The following is a 15,476-nucleotide window of genomic DNA, read 5'->3' as shown; positions in this document are numbered from 1 at the left end:
TTGTACCATGTATATCTCCTCCTCAAGATCCCCGTGTAGGAAGGCTGTCTTCACATCCATCTGTTGTAACTCCAAGTTCTCTGCCGCTACCATGCTCAACACAAGACGAATAGTAGTTAACTTGACAACAGGTGTAAAAACATCAGTAAAGTCAATACCGTATCTTTGTTGGAATCCCTTTACTACGAGTCTTGCCTTGTACCGCTTCTTCCCGTCTGATTCTTCCTTAACCCGATAGACCCATCTGTTCTGTAGGGTCTTCTTTCCTTTTGGGAGCTGACACAATTCCCATGTGTTGTTTTTCTTCAACGAGTTCATCTCGTCGTTCATCGCAAGCTCCCACTTGCTCTTGTGGACATCATTGACTGCCTCTGCGTAACATTCGGGTTCTCCACAATCAGACAAAAGCAAGTAATAAAGAGAGGGGGAGTACCTATTTGGGGCCCTTCTCAGCCTCGGTTCTCGACCTAGTGCCAAGGGTGTGCTGCTTTCAGTAATTGGTTCCTCCGATACTGGTTCTGGCTCTATCTCCGTCTGTTCGGTTTCGTCCGTCTGAACTCCCACTGAATCCGTATCTGCTGGTCTCATGATCCCGGAATTTGAAATGTCGAGATCAACAAATTCCCTTTCCTTCTTGTCATCGTCCGGGCTTACCTTCCTGTCGTTGTACATTACATCCTCATTGAATATAACATTCCTGCTACGAATTATTTTCCGGTTTTGATCATCCCAGAATCTATACCCAAATTCGTCAGTCCCATACCCAATGAATGTACATTTAATCGACTTAGCATCCAGCTTAGTTCGATCATCGTTCAAAATATAGGCTGAACAACCAAACGTACGTAAGAAAGAAAGATCCACTTTCTTACCACTCCATACCTCTTCCGGTATCATGTTGTTCAACGGGACAGAAGGCCCTCGATTGATCAAGAAAGCAGCCGTGTTGACTGCATCTGCCCAAAACATCTTTGGTAGTCCGCTCTTCAATCGCATGCATCTCGCACGCTCATTCAGTGTTCTGTTCATCCTCTCAGCAACGCCATTTTGCTGAGGTGTCCCCGGGATTGTTTTCTGCATTCGGATTCCATGGTCGGCGCAGTAATTTTTGATACCTTCACTGCTGTACTCGCCACCGTTATCCGATCTGAGACATTTCACTTGTAGACCTGTCTCATTTTCCACTAGTGCCCTCCATCTCCTGAATGTATCAAAGGCATCAGATTTTCTTTTTAAGAAATACACCCATACCTTTCTAGTGGAGTCATCGACGAATGTCATGTAGTACGTTGATCCACCAAGAGATGACACTGGTGCTGGCCCCCACAAATCGGTGTGAACAAGCTCCAACTTTTCTTTCCTCGGAGTTCTTCCTGTGGTCAAGAAGCTCACCCGCTTCTGCTTTCCGAACACGCAGTGTTCACAATGACCCACCTCCACCGATTTTAACTCGGGCAACCGTCCTTTCGACTTCAGCACGTTCATTCCTTTCTCGCTCATGTGGCCCAAGCGATTGTGCCATAGGTTAGCCTGCGATACAGTTCCTGCAAAGGGGATGTTTGAACTGGATCCTCCCGCCATGTAGAGCGTTCCCGACTTTAGTCCTCGTGCCAAAGTCATTGCTCCCCGACTGATCTTCCACTTCGCGTCTCCAAACGTCGTGTGGAATCCATCACTATCCAGCTGTCCGACTGAGATCAAGTTCCTCTTCAGTCCTGGTATGTGTCTCACATCATGTAGGGTCCAACATGACCCATTCATTGATTTGATCCGCACATCTCCCTTTCCTACAATCTTGAGGGGTTTGTTATCTGCAAGATAAACTAAGCCAAAATCACCTGAGGTGTATGGCTCCATGATGTCTTTGTTGCTGCATGAGTGGAATGAGGCCCCTGAATCCACAACCCAATCATCGGAAGAACTGCTCACGCTCAACAAGAGTGCATCCGTGATCTCTTCCGTCGCGGCATTCGCTGTCCGGCCCTCCTTTTCCTTCTTTGGTGCCCGACATTCGCTTTTCATGTGTCCGGGCTTCTCGCAGTTCCAGCACACCATCTCCTTCTTGCCTTTATTCTTCCCTCTGGACCTTGACCTTGACCTTCCACGGTATTTACCCCGTGTGTCAGGTCTCCCTCTGGACTCTGTATGTAGTGCAGAGCCAGATGATCCACCCGTTTGCTTTCTACGGGTTTCCTCGTTCAACATCATGTCCCTGATGTTGTCGAACTTCATCTTCTCCTTCCCAGACGAAGTGCTCACCGAAGTAACAACCACATCCCAACTGTCAGGTAAAGATGAAAGCAAAATTAACGCTTTTACCTCATCGTCAAACACGATATCCACAGACGCCAGCTGTGTCGTGAGTTGGTTGAAGTCATTGAGGTGATCGGCCACCGACTTCCTCTCCTCCATCTGCAACCTGAATAGTTTTTTCATCAGCATAACCTTGTTCATTGCTGAGAGTTTCTCGTATATATCGGCAAGAGTCTGTAGGACTTCCTTCGTGCTCTTTGCTCCCTTCACATGATAGGCGACATTCCGAGAGAGCGACAGGATTATTGCGCTCATCGCCTTTCGATCGAGCACCTTCCATTCTTCATCACTCGTCTTCTCGGACTTCTCTGCAAGTGGTTCGTACAGGTCCTTCCCGTACAGGTAGGCCTCCATCTGCATAAGCCAAAACCCAAAGTCGGAACCATTGAACCGTTCGACTGGAAACTTTCCCTCCATCTTAACTCCTTGAACCAGGCTCTGATACCAGTTGTTAGGAAATGGATCGGGTTAAGATGGATAACAGGTGGAATATGAAGGCGATAAAAGACACACGAATTTGTTAACCCAGTTTGGATATAAATCCTACGTCTGGGGGCGATACCAAGCCAGGAGAAAACACTCAAAGAGGAGGAAAATTGAGGAGTACAACACACACACACTTGTATGCAAGTCTTCACCACACGTGAAAGACAACACTCACCCTCGTCTCAACTCTTTCTTTTCTCTCTACTCTATTCTACTTTGCTCTACAAAACAATGCTAATAAGAGTAGTATATATAGCCATGACTTATCCTTTTTCCAACTCAACTTGGGATTTCTAAGTTGAATCGGGTTATCCTTCTCCAACTCAACTTTGAATCGGGTTATCCTTCTCCAACTCAACTTGGGATTTTTAAGTTGAATCAGGTTATCCTTTTCTTCTTCAAATCAATCTTCACAACTTAACAATAAAAGATCACATCATTGATGTTCTTTAGACGCCCATTTTTTCATATTTTTTAGCACCACTATAAAATATGTTCGTTTCTTTTTTTTGCTCAGATCTGGGTTCCTAAGCTGAAATATAATTCCAACAAGTTCAAGATAATTTATTCTTATTTTTTCATAATTTATTTGTGAAGTATTTATGGTGAAATTTCTTTGGTTGATGTGGTATAACTGTTATGATGCGGTATCAAGAGAAGTTGGAAGCTTTTTGTGCAATCCGAGAATTTTGCTTCAAAACATTAAAGATGTTATGGTTGTTCCGAATGAACCGATATTGGAGGTCTCAGTTAATAGAGCAAGACGAAATCTTATTTATAACTTACAAAGTCGAGTTCAGGCCCAAGTTCATGTAACGAGGCATTCTTCAATAAACTAGGAATTATAATCACACTACAATCACATATTGGGAAGTCTATGCATTCGAAAATGTCACAATAACCACCCTTTAGATAGAAAATATAAAGTGGTTAGCAAATTATTTCTAATCACATCTTATTAAACGAGCATATTGAAAACAAAAAACAGGTTGGAGATTACACAGTTGAGTTATTTCGAAAACGACGTTCGGGGTTGGCATTGGTCCAAAACGTCTTAGTCACAACCGCATTAGATAGAAACAAAGTTCAGGGACAGTTGCTCGAAGTTCCCGACTAATCACTATTTCGCGAGTTCGACATCATAATTGAACCTGAAATACAAATTTATTATAAGGCTAAATAAAAAATTAGAAAATGTATCAAAATTAGAAGCAATTTTAAAACACCTGATTCCATCAAAATTGGAAAATTCAAAGAAATTTACAAATTTACAAACTCAAAGCAATTTTAAGACACCTGACAACTTGGACCAGATGTTATAATTTATAATTGTAGTTTATTAGAATTCGATATTGAAATTTAAAAATTAGAATGAATTATAATCCAAGTGGAACACGATTTACACCTTATGAAGATGGATGGGAATTGGGATTCCTGAATTCATAAAGAAATACCGCTTTCGATTTAATAATAACGCTCTTACCTGCTCCCTATTTGATCGCTGTGATTCTTTTTATAAAGAGTAAAGACCAAAACCCCTCTCTGCAATCATTCCTAATCGGAGTGGTGGAACAAGTCAATCAATTGATCGCCGGAGGTTTCCTCTCTCTTCCCTCAACGCAATGCACAACCCCGATTACACCCCCGTCCCCTACTACCAGCAGCAGCACTACCCGCAGACCCAGAATTCGAATCCGACCCCGAACCAAAATCCGATCGAACCGCTTTACCACGCCCCGCCGTCTTACGCCTCTGCCCCGCCCTTCTCCCCCAACAGTTACACGCCTCCCCCGCCTTCCTCGGCCGATTACTCCGCCACGTACCACCAGAATTCCTCTTCCTACCCTACCATTCCCCAAACTCCTGATCCTCTCCCCACGGCGCCGTCGTTCACGCAACCTCAGTCCGGGTATTCCTTTCCCCAATTCGAAGTCCATGGAACGTACCAATCGCCGCCCCAAGCCCAACCATCGTCCTATCATCGGTCTTACGATCAGCCGGCGCCTAATTATACCACAAACCTCAACCCTAATCCCGGTTCCGCCAATTCGGGTTACCCGTCGATTCACGCCTCTTCTCAGTACTCTCAGTTAAGTTCCCCTCTCTATGAAACCCCATATGATAATCGCGACGTGAGTTTCAGTCGGAGCAGGTCAGATATGGGGTCCGAATTATATGGCAAACGAGCGGAAAGTGGCTACAATGAGTATGGAAATGATGGCGTCTACGGGAACAATGAAGGGGTTTATGCTTACAGGGGGAGTTCCGAGCCATATGGAGCACGGGGAACCGCTCCCAAGTCCTCAACTTGGTCTGGGTTCGATGATTTTGGCAGGCCAATCGGGTATTCTTCATCTTCTTCGGGGAAAGAGCGATCCTCGAACTCTGCGATGAAGGTTGTTAGGGCTGTTCCTAAGGCAGAGACACAACAGGACGCCAAGAGCGGAGTTCAGAAGTTTAGAGTGAAGTTGTTGGCAGAAAGTGGTGGACAAAGCACCATGGATGTTCTTTGCCAGGTCGTTATGAAAACTACCCTGGAAATGTTTTATTTTGGTATTAATAATTACATATTCTACCTTTACGTGCAGATGCACTATTTTTTTGGTTACCTTTATGAACCCCCTTCTTCTGGTAGCTTTGAATATTTCATTGTTATATAAAGAGTTAGCATAGGAATTACTTTTATTCTTATTTGATATGAGCAGTATATGATATATTAACCTTAGATATTCCTGGTGGAATGCTTTTCAGATTGGCTTGGATGGAATTAGGATGCTGGACCCAAGTACCAACCGGATACTGAGAATTTATCTTCTTGACTCAGTAACCAGATGTGAAGTATGATTTGGCTTACTCTTTTTCCTTTTCAGCAATGGTGTTGGGGTTGGGAGGAAAGAGTGTTACTAATGAAGTATGCTTGGATTATATTAAAGGACATTTATCACCTTGATGATCAACACTTCTCTTGAGAAGCTCAATTTTAGTGTATGCTGGAATATATTTCTGTCCATAACATTTGCCAAGACTTCAGCTTTCATGTAATATATGTGAGTCTAAGTTGTGATATAAAGAAAACATGCATGTTTGTTAAGATATATGAACAAAGTATATAGACTATGACTGCTGATATTGGGGTAAATGACGAGTTAAGACGTCCATTGAACTAGATGAGTAATGCTGGCATGATGTTACGCAATGGTTGCTGTTACAATGAGTTACTGGCTTTCCTAAGACTGTATTTTGGCGAATGCCCTTTATTTTCACCTATTGCACCTTTAGCTATAAATGGTCTCAGCTACTGCACCTCTATTTTCTTGTTATTTTTTGCTCTTGTCACTGAACTACTGGTTACCTCATCTAGGCCATCGAGTCATCAATATTTGCCTTCTGGTCAAAAACTCCTGTGGACATTGAACCAAGGCGTATTAGGTTGAAGTCTAACAGTTACACGACCAACACTCTCTTGGACACAGTTACTGCTGCAATTGTACAGGTAAGAAGTTGTTTGTCTCATGAAAATGGTTTTGCTGTTTACCATCAACTGATAATTATGTAGTTCTGGTATTCCAGCACATCCTAGTGTACCTCTATACTTACTGTTTGCTTCTCCACCCATAAGGTCATATGCACACATTCACATCCAGACATGTGACATAAGTAGGTAGATTTGCGAGGAAGTTGTTTCAATTTGATGTTTAGTTCCTTTTTGAAACTGCAGTATAAGGAGATGAGTGGAAGAAGCCGTCCTCCTGAGTATCCGAAGACAGCTGAGCAGCCTACAGAGAAGAAAAAAGGTCTTGGTGATTTCTTGAATTTGATAAAGCCTGTCAATGAGGAGAAAGATCACTGGGTAAAGTATTTTCCTTATTCTCTAGTCGAGTTAAGTAGGTGGAATTGAAATTCTCTTATAAGTACTGTGGTTTTCCACTGCTGCTCCTTAAGCTGTATCTATGGTATACGAAAATTTTCTGGTGAAACTTGACTGTAGATTATTTGAAAAGTGCCTCTAAGTTATTGTTTGTTTCTTAAAATCTGCATACTCTGTCATAAAGTTGAAAGGCCAGGTACTTATTCTGTTTCTTTTCAACTTTTATAGGTCCCGGATGAAGCAGTAACAAAATGCACAGCTTGTGGGACAGACTTTAGTGCTTTTGTGCGGAAGGCATGTCTCATTCACTTTTCATTTTCCTCCTTTTCGTCTTCTTGCGTCTTCATCTTGGAATCTATTCATTTGTGCATACAATGTTCGCACGTGTATGTATATCAGCAGTTGCATATATTTATTATCCCTTGGCCTCTATTTCAGCACCATTGCAGGAATTGTGGAGATATCTTTTGTGACAAGTGCACTCAGGGTAGAACTGCTCTTACTGCTGATGAGAATGCTCCTGTCGTTAGAGTTTGTGATCGATGCTTGGTATGTATCTCTTATGGTTCTGGTCCAGATTTGGTCTTTCAGCATTTTTTAAGTATGTCTCTTTGCCTTAAGTTTACAGCAGTTTAAAAGAGATTGCTTGGTGGAGTTATTCATGCTGGTTATAATCAGAATATAACTTGGTTTTCGTCAAAATATGTTTGCATATTTCTGATGCTTGTAACAAGTTGGGTTTTTATTAGATTCTGCAGATTAATTTTTAAAGATTCCATTTGTTATAGGCTGAAGTTTCTCGTAGACTAAGTGCTGCTAAGGATGCTGCCAGCAGATCAACTGTCATTCAAAGTCATGAGGATCTTGCCAAGAAACTTCAGGTGATGCATACTATGAGACATCATTCACGCAGACGCACAGCATTGCAAATTAATTATCTTGTGCTTCATTAGATAGAAGAACTACCAAGATCTGGTTCTGAATTATCATTTGTATGGTTTAATATTTTTCACCTTTTAGGTGAACCACTTGCATGAACATATCCAATAACACTACTCGTTTATTGGTCAAGAATATTTTTTAGCCTTAGTATTGTTATAGGTAATGGTATGGTAATCAACTTTAGGTTTTATCTTTTGGTAACTTGTGGGCTAATAAGTCTTACGCTGATTTTATTTTTGTCTCTTGGGGCACTAATGCGTTGTTGTTTCATTTGTGTTCATTAAAGCAGCTGTTTTTTAAGTCTGAACCAGTAACACAATTTGCTTTTGTTTGTTGGAATCTTATTTTTTTAGTTTGTTTCGCACTTCTTGGATGCTTTTATAGTTTATAAGTTCCATATCGAATTTGATTGTGACAGGAGGAGATGGAGAGAAGCTGCAAGGTGTCATCAGGTAAATTTTAATCCTGAAGTACTTAAAACTGGTTGTGTTACTGGCTTGCTGCCTATCCTTGTGGCATCTGTTTATGCATTTAATGTAAAAACAGTTGATTGTCCTGTTGTTTTTGAGGACTTTGCTAGATGCTTATAACAGTTTCTGGTTGGTTTGCTGTGTTTGCATATCTCCTGACGCTATTGAAGAGTGCTCTTAGCTCATCTTTCCCCCCAAATCTTCTGTCCCTAATGCGCCATCTCTTTCTCCCCCTCGATCTAAACATCTTTTATGGTTTTCTCTCTTAATAAGTTTAGAAGAATGGAAAGACAAATGCTTGGGGATGTTTGCAATACAAATTGACAATTAGAATTAGTACTATTTAACTACATCTGAGTATCATTTCGCAACAGTTTAAAGTGGAATGTTTATGAAGTTTCTAAGTAAGCTGCCAAAACTTTAAATTCGAGACAGTGCACCTACTTTCTTTTTTATTTTCACTTGTATTGGAAATCTGTAGGTACTGAACAGTACAGTGATTGTTCCCCAGGTTGTAATGTTCCTAGATTATGGTCCTGCTGTGCTATTTTTCCGTTCTGGTGCTCAAAGTTGCTGTTAGTATAAAAATTAATATGTGGTTCTCATCTTAATAATCGCCTCATCTGGTCTTGACAGAGTTGATTAGATATCCAAATTGATTATGTTAATTATGGATTTGTGTCTTAATGATTGTGGATGACTTGGTCTTTTGTTCTGGTTTGCTATGCTATCTGGCTCATATACAATATAATTGGAGTGCATGATCAGTTATCATACTAGTATATCTATACCTCTTCGCAGGCTCCAGATCAGACAGTTCTGGAAGGCGGATGAAAGAGGTTGCCTGCCCAACTTGTACAGTACACTTGCAGGTTCATATAATTCCTTTACCTGTGTTGATTTTATAATGATGGCTTGTTGCATAATCCGTGATTTTCATTGTGGTGCTGTTCATAATTGGTGTAGGTTCAAGTTCCCAGTTCTGGTTCAGAGACCATCGAGTGTGGGGTTTGTCAGCATCCTTTTCTTGTTACCAGCCATTGAACCCCTCACCAGATGAAATGTCGAATTCTCTTCTTTCATTCTTGTTCTACTTGTTAAAATATTTCAAGGGGTTGTGTTTTTTCTCTTTTTTTGTTGTTAAATATTGAAAACTTGGGCTTAGATCCGGTCTGTCTTAAATTATCAAAGACGGTGAGCTGGTTTTGCATTTCTTACATGTACATGAGAATTCTGGTGTATTGCACTGAGGTGTTGGGACAGCAAGTTCATTGACCTATAAATGTAAATTAATGTTTGATTTGTATGTGGCGGCGCATTATTGGAAAAATTACAACACTGAAACTGAAAATCTGTAATCCGTGAGGATGAAGGGCATGCTGTTTTTGGCTTGCATATTGTTGTCGGAAGGTAGAACATTGGTTGATTCTGCACTTGGTTTAATATATCAGCGGGAAAATTGTTTAAAAATATTAAAATGCTTTTCTTCTTAATTATACAATTCTCGATCAAATTACATAGGAGATGGTCAACTATTGGATTAAAAATCGTTGCTTAATCCTTCTTAATTGGTGTTTGCAATAGTTTAAATGGTTATTTATTTGTAAAAGATAAGTTAAAAGTAATGTTTTTAATTTATGAAATAAAAGATTAAGAAAAGAAAAAAAGACATGGGAATGAAAAATAAAGAACTTGTGTTTGGCTTAGCTGTAATTTTATGCGCCTGTGAGTCGTGTCGCTGGCATTTCAATTCATTTTTGCTTGCGTGTTTCTTCTACAGGAGAGTGTAAAAAATTCAAAATATCACAAACGGCCTTTCTGATGGATTTTCTGGTTAAATATTATGCAATAATTACTTGAATAATTATTACCCAAATAACAATCCAAATCTGGAAAAAGTGTTTAGTGCAAGGAAGGAGGTTGATGGGTGATTAAAATGGTACATGGTCCAATTCCAGGTTGGCAACCAGCATTGCACTTTGGCATAACGTCGGCCCAAGTGGTTGAGTATTGCCTACTTATTAATTCGGTGGACGGTTTCCAATTTCCGAGTGCTTAACGCTGATCATTTTTTGGTATTCAAATGCTCCCCATTTTCCAATTATAAGAAGAGCATTATCACTGCACATGGTTGCCTCCTGCGACCACACATTTCCGCATTTAATGTGTGCGGTTGTTTGGTGATAGGTTATTTTTTTAGGTAAATGACTTCAATTTTATGCTATAACTCGCCCATGCCTTGGCTTTTCCGTTTTGGATAATACCCCGTCCTTCTATGAAATTATAATATCTTATACGTAAATGCGGTGTAAAATCTGTAAATTTTTAACTAATATATCAATTTATTATTTAATAGATGAAAACAAACGTCAAGTGCACTAGATTTCATTTATCAAACTACAAAAAATTTATAAATAATTACACAAAACCTCATAGGAGGCTGGCATAACTATTCTTTTTTCTCTTTTTTTAATTACAATTTGGGTGAAATAGAGAACTTGGGTTAAAATCAGGACCTCTCATTCATTCAACTAAAATATTGATGACCACGTTGTAGCTCTAAAGGGCCCCACCTAAATCAATATCAAATCACTTATATTTTTGAATTTTTTTATTAAATAAAAATTTCAAAAGTATAAGAAGAGAAAATTTTTCATTCAAATCAAATCTGATCAAATCAAAACAATCACATATTAAGTGCGATAAAACTATTGATTACTTTTCTTAAACTTAAGCCAATCATATGGTAAGTATATTACATTTATTATGTAATTGATTCAATTTTATTAAAACTGATTTGAGTTACAACTTTCCTAATAAGAATATATAGATGTGGGGTCAATTATGAGCATTGCAAACTAGGAAACCACCTCCAACTTTATTCATTGGTGAAATAATGTCACAAGCATGGGGCTTATTAATTATCTCAGGTTGAATCTTGCAACTTACTCTCTCACCAGTCACCATCCTAATGGGGAAAATTGAAATTACATCTTATATTTATTTATGTATATTTATACAAAAATCCCATTATCAATAAGAAAATGCAACTCATCATGCTCTGAAGATGCCCATATCACCAAAATAAATGAACTCAACTATCGAATCCAAGAAATCAAACAATAAAAACCCAAAATGCCACTCAAATTCAGACATACTAAGTTACAACTTTAGGAAACATCAAAGGGATCTGTAAGGAAAGTTGCAACAGCCATGCAGTTCTTGCTCTTCAAACTACTCTTTCCTGTCCTAGTATGCATTGCTGAAGCAGTCACAACTATGCCACAAAACAGCACAATCCCAGCAGTCATTATGTTTGGAGATTCAGTAGTAGACACTGGCAACAACAATTACATCGAAACCGTAGTCAAAGTGAATTACCCTCCATACGGTAAGGACTTCATTGGAGGAAGGCCGACAGGGAGATTTTGCGATGGAAAAGTTCCGTCAGACCTCATTGGTATTATTGCACAACTCTTTAGTCTCATTATGTCTGTTGCATGTTAGAACAAGCGACTTTGTTTGTATAACTTACGATCGCTTTTCAGTTGAAGAGTTGGGGATTAAGGATCTTCTGCCAGCGTATTTTGATCCAACTCTGCATGCTCAAGATCTCCTGACTGGAGTCAACTTTGCTTCTGGAGGCGCAGGCTACGACCCTCTAACGTCCCATCTTGTAGTACGTGCATTTCTTGATTCAAGAATCGTATTTTTCGTATGTCATGAATGTCCGTTCATTTTGCTTGCAACCTCAAACTCCGAATGTCCCCACTTGTTTTTGCAGTCAGTACTGTCGTTGTCCGACCAGTTAAGGATGTTCAAAGATTACACAACAAAGCTCGAGCTGATAGCTGGACACGAGAAAACAATGACAATATTACAAGAAGGTCTATTTGTAGTGGTTGCTGGCAGTAATGACATTACCAATACCTACTTTGGCACGCCTCTACGAAAATCTCACTATGATGTTTCTTCTTACACTGATTTACTTGTCGCCTATGCTTCCAACTTCGTGCAGGTAAGATCTGGTTCATGAACTTGTCTTCTTTCACCTTCATTAGGCACAGCAGATAAATTTAAGTAACAATAGAGTAAGATCATAGTATACTCTGTTGTACCACGTTGCAGGAGCTGTACAAATTGGGAGCACGTAGAATCGGTGTTTTTGGTTTACCACCACTAGGATGTCTGCCATCACAAAGAACTTTGAAGGGAGGAGCAGAAAGGAAATGTATAGATATATATAACCAAGTGGCAGAACTGTTCAACAATAAGCTTTCAGCTGAAGTCGATTCTATCAACGCTCGATATCCAGAAGCAAGAGTTGTATACATAGATATTTATAATCTCCCTCTTGATCTCATCCGTAGCCCACAAAAATACGGTATTCTGCTAAACTTTTGGACTTAAACTAGTTTTTCACTTAAACCAATGTTGCTTATTTCACTGTCTGGCTTAGTTCTTCTGATTCCAAATGAAACCTGTCTTGACAGGATTTAAAATTTCGGACAAGGGCTGCTGCGGAACAGGGACAATAGAAGTAGCATTCCTTTGCAAGTACACATGTTCGGATGTTTCTGATTACGTATTCTGGGACAGTTTTCATCTTACCGAAAAGGCATACAGGCTTCTTGTACATCAGATCCTCAAGAAGTCCATCAGAGAGCTTCGTCTGTGAAACCTCGCGCTGCTGATAGCTTCACGAGTTTCTCCAGCTACCAAAATTGTTAACATCCTACTCATCCTAATCTGTTCTCACATTCTTATACTAGATTGATCAAACATGATATTTTTTTATAGAATGTCAATTTTTTTTACTGATGATGTTCCAGTGCGAATGTACAAGGAAAAAGAATACAAGTTTGACCACTGTTTTACTGTGTTTCTTGCCTACTATAATGGCGCCTAATTACTCGAATATGAGTCTCTATCACCCCAGAAGAGAAACGAGAAACAACCTAGAGTAAAGTTTCGCTAGGTTCATTCCTCCTAAGCTGTCATGCACTAATGATTGGAAGGACCACAGGATCAAGAATCATAAATCAAGTCAAATATGCAATGGGAACGCAATAAATTTCGGCCAATCTTCAGCATTCAGAACATGCCATGATAATAATACAAGTCTTCTATTAATATGGACCTGCAGAGACAACTCTAACCGAAACTTGCTAATAGAAAATGCCGTTCTTGTGGCTGAAACTATTTCATTTCTTCGCCTTGTTATGCATTGCTGGCGCAGTGATACATCTACCACATAACATTACGATTCCAGCACTCATCGTGTTCGGAGACTCCATAGTCGATACTGGCAACAATAACTACATCAAAACAATAGCTAAAGCCAACTTTCCTCCTTATGGCAAGGATTTTGTGGGAGGAAAGCCGACTGGACGGTTTTCTGACGCGAAAGTTCCATCAGACCTTATTGGTATTCGTCTGACACCCTCTAGTTTTGTGTCTGTGTACATGTGGTGGTGAACTAAATTCAACATAAATGTCTAATTGCTTGACAGCTGAAGAGTTGGGAATCAAACCTCTTTTGCCTGCATATCTCGATCCGTCTCTGCAACCTCAAGATCTCCTAACAGGTGTCAACTTTGCATCTGGAGCAGCAGGATTTGACCCTTTAACATCTGATCTCGCGGTAATTTCTTTCAAAATCTTCTTTCTTATCGTGATTTATTAGATTCTTTGAATTGATGCTAAACTTGATAAATGTAGTCAGTCTTGTCCTTAACCGATCAGTTGGCATTGTTCAAAGATTACATAACAAAGCTCAAGAAGATTGCTGGAGAGGAAAGATCGTCCAAAATCTTGCAAGAAAGTCTAGTTATACTGGTCGCGGGCAGCAATGACATTACCAACACTTACTTTGGTACGCCTTTGAGACAGTCTCACTATGATGTTCCTTCTTACACCGATCTTCTAGTCAGCTACGCTTCCAGCTTCGTGCAGGTAAACAATAAACAACTATAGAAACTAACAGTTGTTCATCAGACTAAGATACTAATATGTTTCATCTTACTACATCGTAAGGACTTGTACCGTTTGGGGGCACGCAGAATCGGCCTTCTTAGGTTGCCGCCAATAGGATGTCTGCCATCACAAAGGACTTTGAGAGGAGGACCTGCAAGAAACTGCGTTGATGAGTACAATCAAGTCGCACAATTATTCAACAAGAAACTGTCGGCTGCCCTGAACTCCATCAACCGACAATTCCCAGAAGCAAGGCTCGTGGACATTGATATTTACAATTATTTTCTCGACCTCATTCAGAACCCGCAAAAATATGGTACGCGTTCTTGTCCTTAACCTCTAGAGTCGACAACGTTGTCCGTCCTGCTGAGACCTTAGCAACATATGCAGATTCTTACATCCATTATGAGTTAGAAATCTGATGTTCCCATGACAGGATTCAAGATTGCAGATAAGGGATGCTGCGGAACAGGGACGGTGGAAGTAGCATTTCTTTGCAAGTATGCGTGTCCGGACGTATCCGACTACGTATTTTGGGACAGTTTTCATCCGACAGAAAGAACATACAGGCTCATCGTACATCAGATCCTGGAGCAATACATCAACAGCTTCATCATGTGATTTCGTTTCTACTATGCTCCTGCAGATTCATATACTCCCTTCTCTCATCCTAGTTCAGTTTCAAATATAGAGATATACTTATAAATTGTAAGGGGTAGAGGATCATACCCTCCATCTTAGTCTTTTGTTGTTCTTCTATTACAGAAGATAGAAGTATTATGAATTCATACAGCATGGTATGAATTCGTTCTTGGAAAGTTGGCTCTTTGGAGGTGAAACAAAATTTACATCAAAGGTATAATATGTATTGCAAGAGAAATTATTACATGATATAAATTTGGAAATAAATTCTTACTTAAATAAGTTTTAGCCAAACCAAATCGATCACAAAATAAGTAATATATTACATGATAAGTGTATTGCACTTGCTATATAATTAATTTAAATTCGGGCAAATCTTATCTGAGTTAGAATTTGCCCACATTTGGCTGAATGGATGGTGAAATATATTTGTCATGCAATTAGTATATAAGTTTAAAAAAAATAATTGATTGATTTGGATGTTTTTTTCTCTATTTTTCTTAATTGATTTCTTTTTTTTAGCAATGTAAAAGGTCGGCGTGACGATGGATGGACGTGTATTGATAGGTCAAAAGTACGTTATTGCTTGATATAATTATTTTAATTTAAAAATCAAGTTGGTGCAATTGATTGGTCAAATTTTTTAAAATATTAATTCACTGGATGAATTGCGATGATAGCATAAGAAAAAGAAAATTCTTATAATACATCGTTCAATAATAAATTAGTAAAATAATTACATATTTTTATTTTGAAGGTTGTTATAATTTGTAAAGTAA

At 39.4% G+C, this 15,476-nt stretch overlaps 3 protein-coding genes across 3 annotated transcripts; all 3 read left to right on the top strand.

The window, feature by feature from the left end:
• Positions 1-4,262: 4,262 nt before the first annotated feature.
• Positions 4,263-9,385, top strand: LOC105165989 (RING/FYVE/PHD zinc finger superfamily protein). The gene is made up of 10 exons (XM_011085155.3): positions 4,263-5,315; positions 5,551-5,637; positions 6,161-6,292; positions 6,518-6,649; positions 6,896-6,961; positions 7,106-7,216; positions 7,456-7,548; positions 8,028-8,061; positions 8,881-8,951; positions 9,046-9,385. Exons 1-10 carry the CDS (start codon positions 4,422-4,424, stop codon positions 9,121-9,123), a joined length of 1,698 nt encoding a protein of 565 aa, XP_011083457.2. The 5' UTR covers positions 4,263-4,421; the 3' UTR covers positions 9,124-9,385.
• A 1,744-nt stretch (positions 9,386-11,129) lies between these two features.
• Positions 11,130-12,900, top strand: LOC105166004 (GDSL esterase/lipase EXL3). The gene is made up of 5 exons (XM_020695518.2): positions 11,130-11,539; positions 11,628-11,758; positions 11,864-12,097; positions 12,208-12,463; positions 12,573-12,900. Exons 1-5 carry the CDS (start codon positions 11,293-11,295, stop codon positions 12,755-12,757), a joined length of 1,053 nt encoding a protein of 350 aa, XP_020551177.1. The 5' UTR covers positions 11,130-11,292; the 3' UTR covers positions 12,758-12,900.
• Positions 12,901-13,203: 303 nt separating this feature from the next.
• On the top strand, positions 13,204-14,873 carry LOC110012311 (GDSL esterase/lipase EXL3). The gene is made up of 5 exons (XM_020695331.2): positions 13,204-13,507; positions 13,593-13,723; positions 13,801-14,034; positions 14,116-14,371; positions 14,492-14,873. Exons 1-5 carry the CDS (start codon positions 13,258-13,260, stop codon positions 14,674-14,676), a joined length of 1,056 nt encoding a protein of 351 aa, XP_020550990.1. The 5' UTR covers positions 13,204-13,257; the 3' UTR covers positions 14,677-14,873.
• The last annotated feature ends 603 nt before the right edge of the window (positions 14,874-15,476 follow it).

Source organism: Sesamum indicum, linkage group LG7 (genome assembly GCF_026168435.1).
Source record: "Sesamum indicum cultivar Baizhima isolate 11 linkage group LG7, ASM2616843v1, whole genome shotgun sequence".
Taxonomy (NCBI): Eukaryota; Viridiplantae; Streptophyta; class Magnoliopsida; order Lamiales; family Pedaliaceae; genus Sesamum; species Sesamum indicum.
Note: the sequence above shows the minus strand (reverse complement) of the source record. Positions and strands in the feature narration are given on the sequence as shown.

What these genes read in the sequence shown, in the direction of transcription:
- LOC105165989 (XM_011085155.3), top strand. Translation starts at nt 4,422, where the DNA reads ATGCACAACCCCGATTACACCCCCGTCCCCTACTACCAGCAGCAGCAC. An exon ending in ACTCAGTAACCAGATGTGAA is followed by an intron (nt 5,638 to 6,160) that starts GTATGATTTGGC and finishes TACCTCATCTAG; the next exon opens with GCCATCGAGTCATCAATATT. An exon ending in AAGCTGCAAGGTGTCATCAG is followed by an intron (nt 8,062 to 8,880) that starts GTAAATTTTAAT and finishes ACCTCTTCGCAG; the next exon opens with GCTCCAGATCAGACAGTTCT.
- LOC105166004 (XM_020695518.2), top strand. Translation starts at nt 11,293, where the DNA reads ATGCAGTTCTTGCTCTTCAAACTACTCTTTCCTGTCCTAGTATGCATT. An exon ending in AGTTCCGTCAGACCTCATTG is followed by an intron (nt 11,540 to 11,627) that starts GTATTATTGCAC and finishes ATCGCTTTTCAG; the next exon opens with TTGAAGAGTTGGGGATTAAG. An exon ending in CTCTAACGTCCCATCTTGTA is followed by an intron (nt 11,759 to 11,863) that starts GTACGTGCATTT and finishes TTGTTTTTGCAG; the next exon opens with TCAGTACTGTCGTTGTCCGA.
- LOC110012311 (XM_020695331.2), top strand. Translation starts at nt 13,258, where the DNA reads ATGCCGTTCTTGTGGCTGAAACTATTTCATTTCTTCGCCTTGTTATGC. An exon ending in AGTTCCATCAGACCTTATTG is followed by an intron (nt 13,508 to 13,592) that starts GTATTCGTCTGA and finishes ATTGCTTGACAG; the next exon opens with CTGAAGAGTTGGGAATCAAA. An exon ending in ACGCTTCCAGCTTCGTGCAG is followed by an intron (nt 14,035 to 14,115) that starts GTAAACAATAAA and finishes CTACATCGTAAG; the next exon opens with GACTTGTACCGTTTGGGGGC.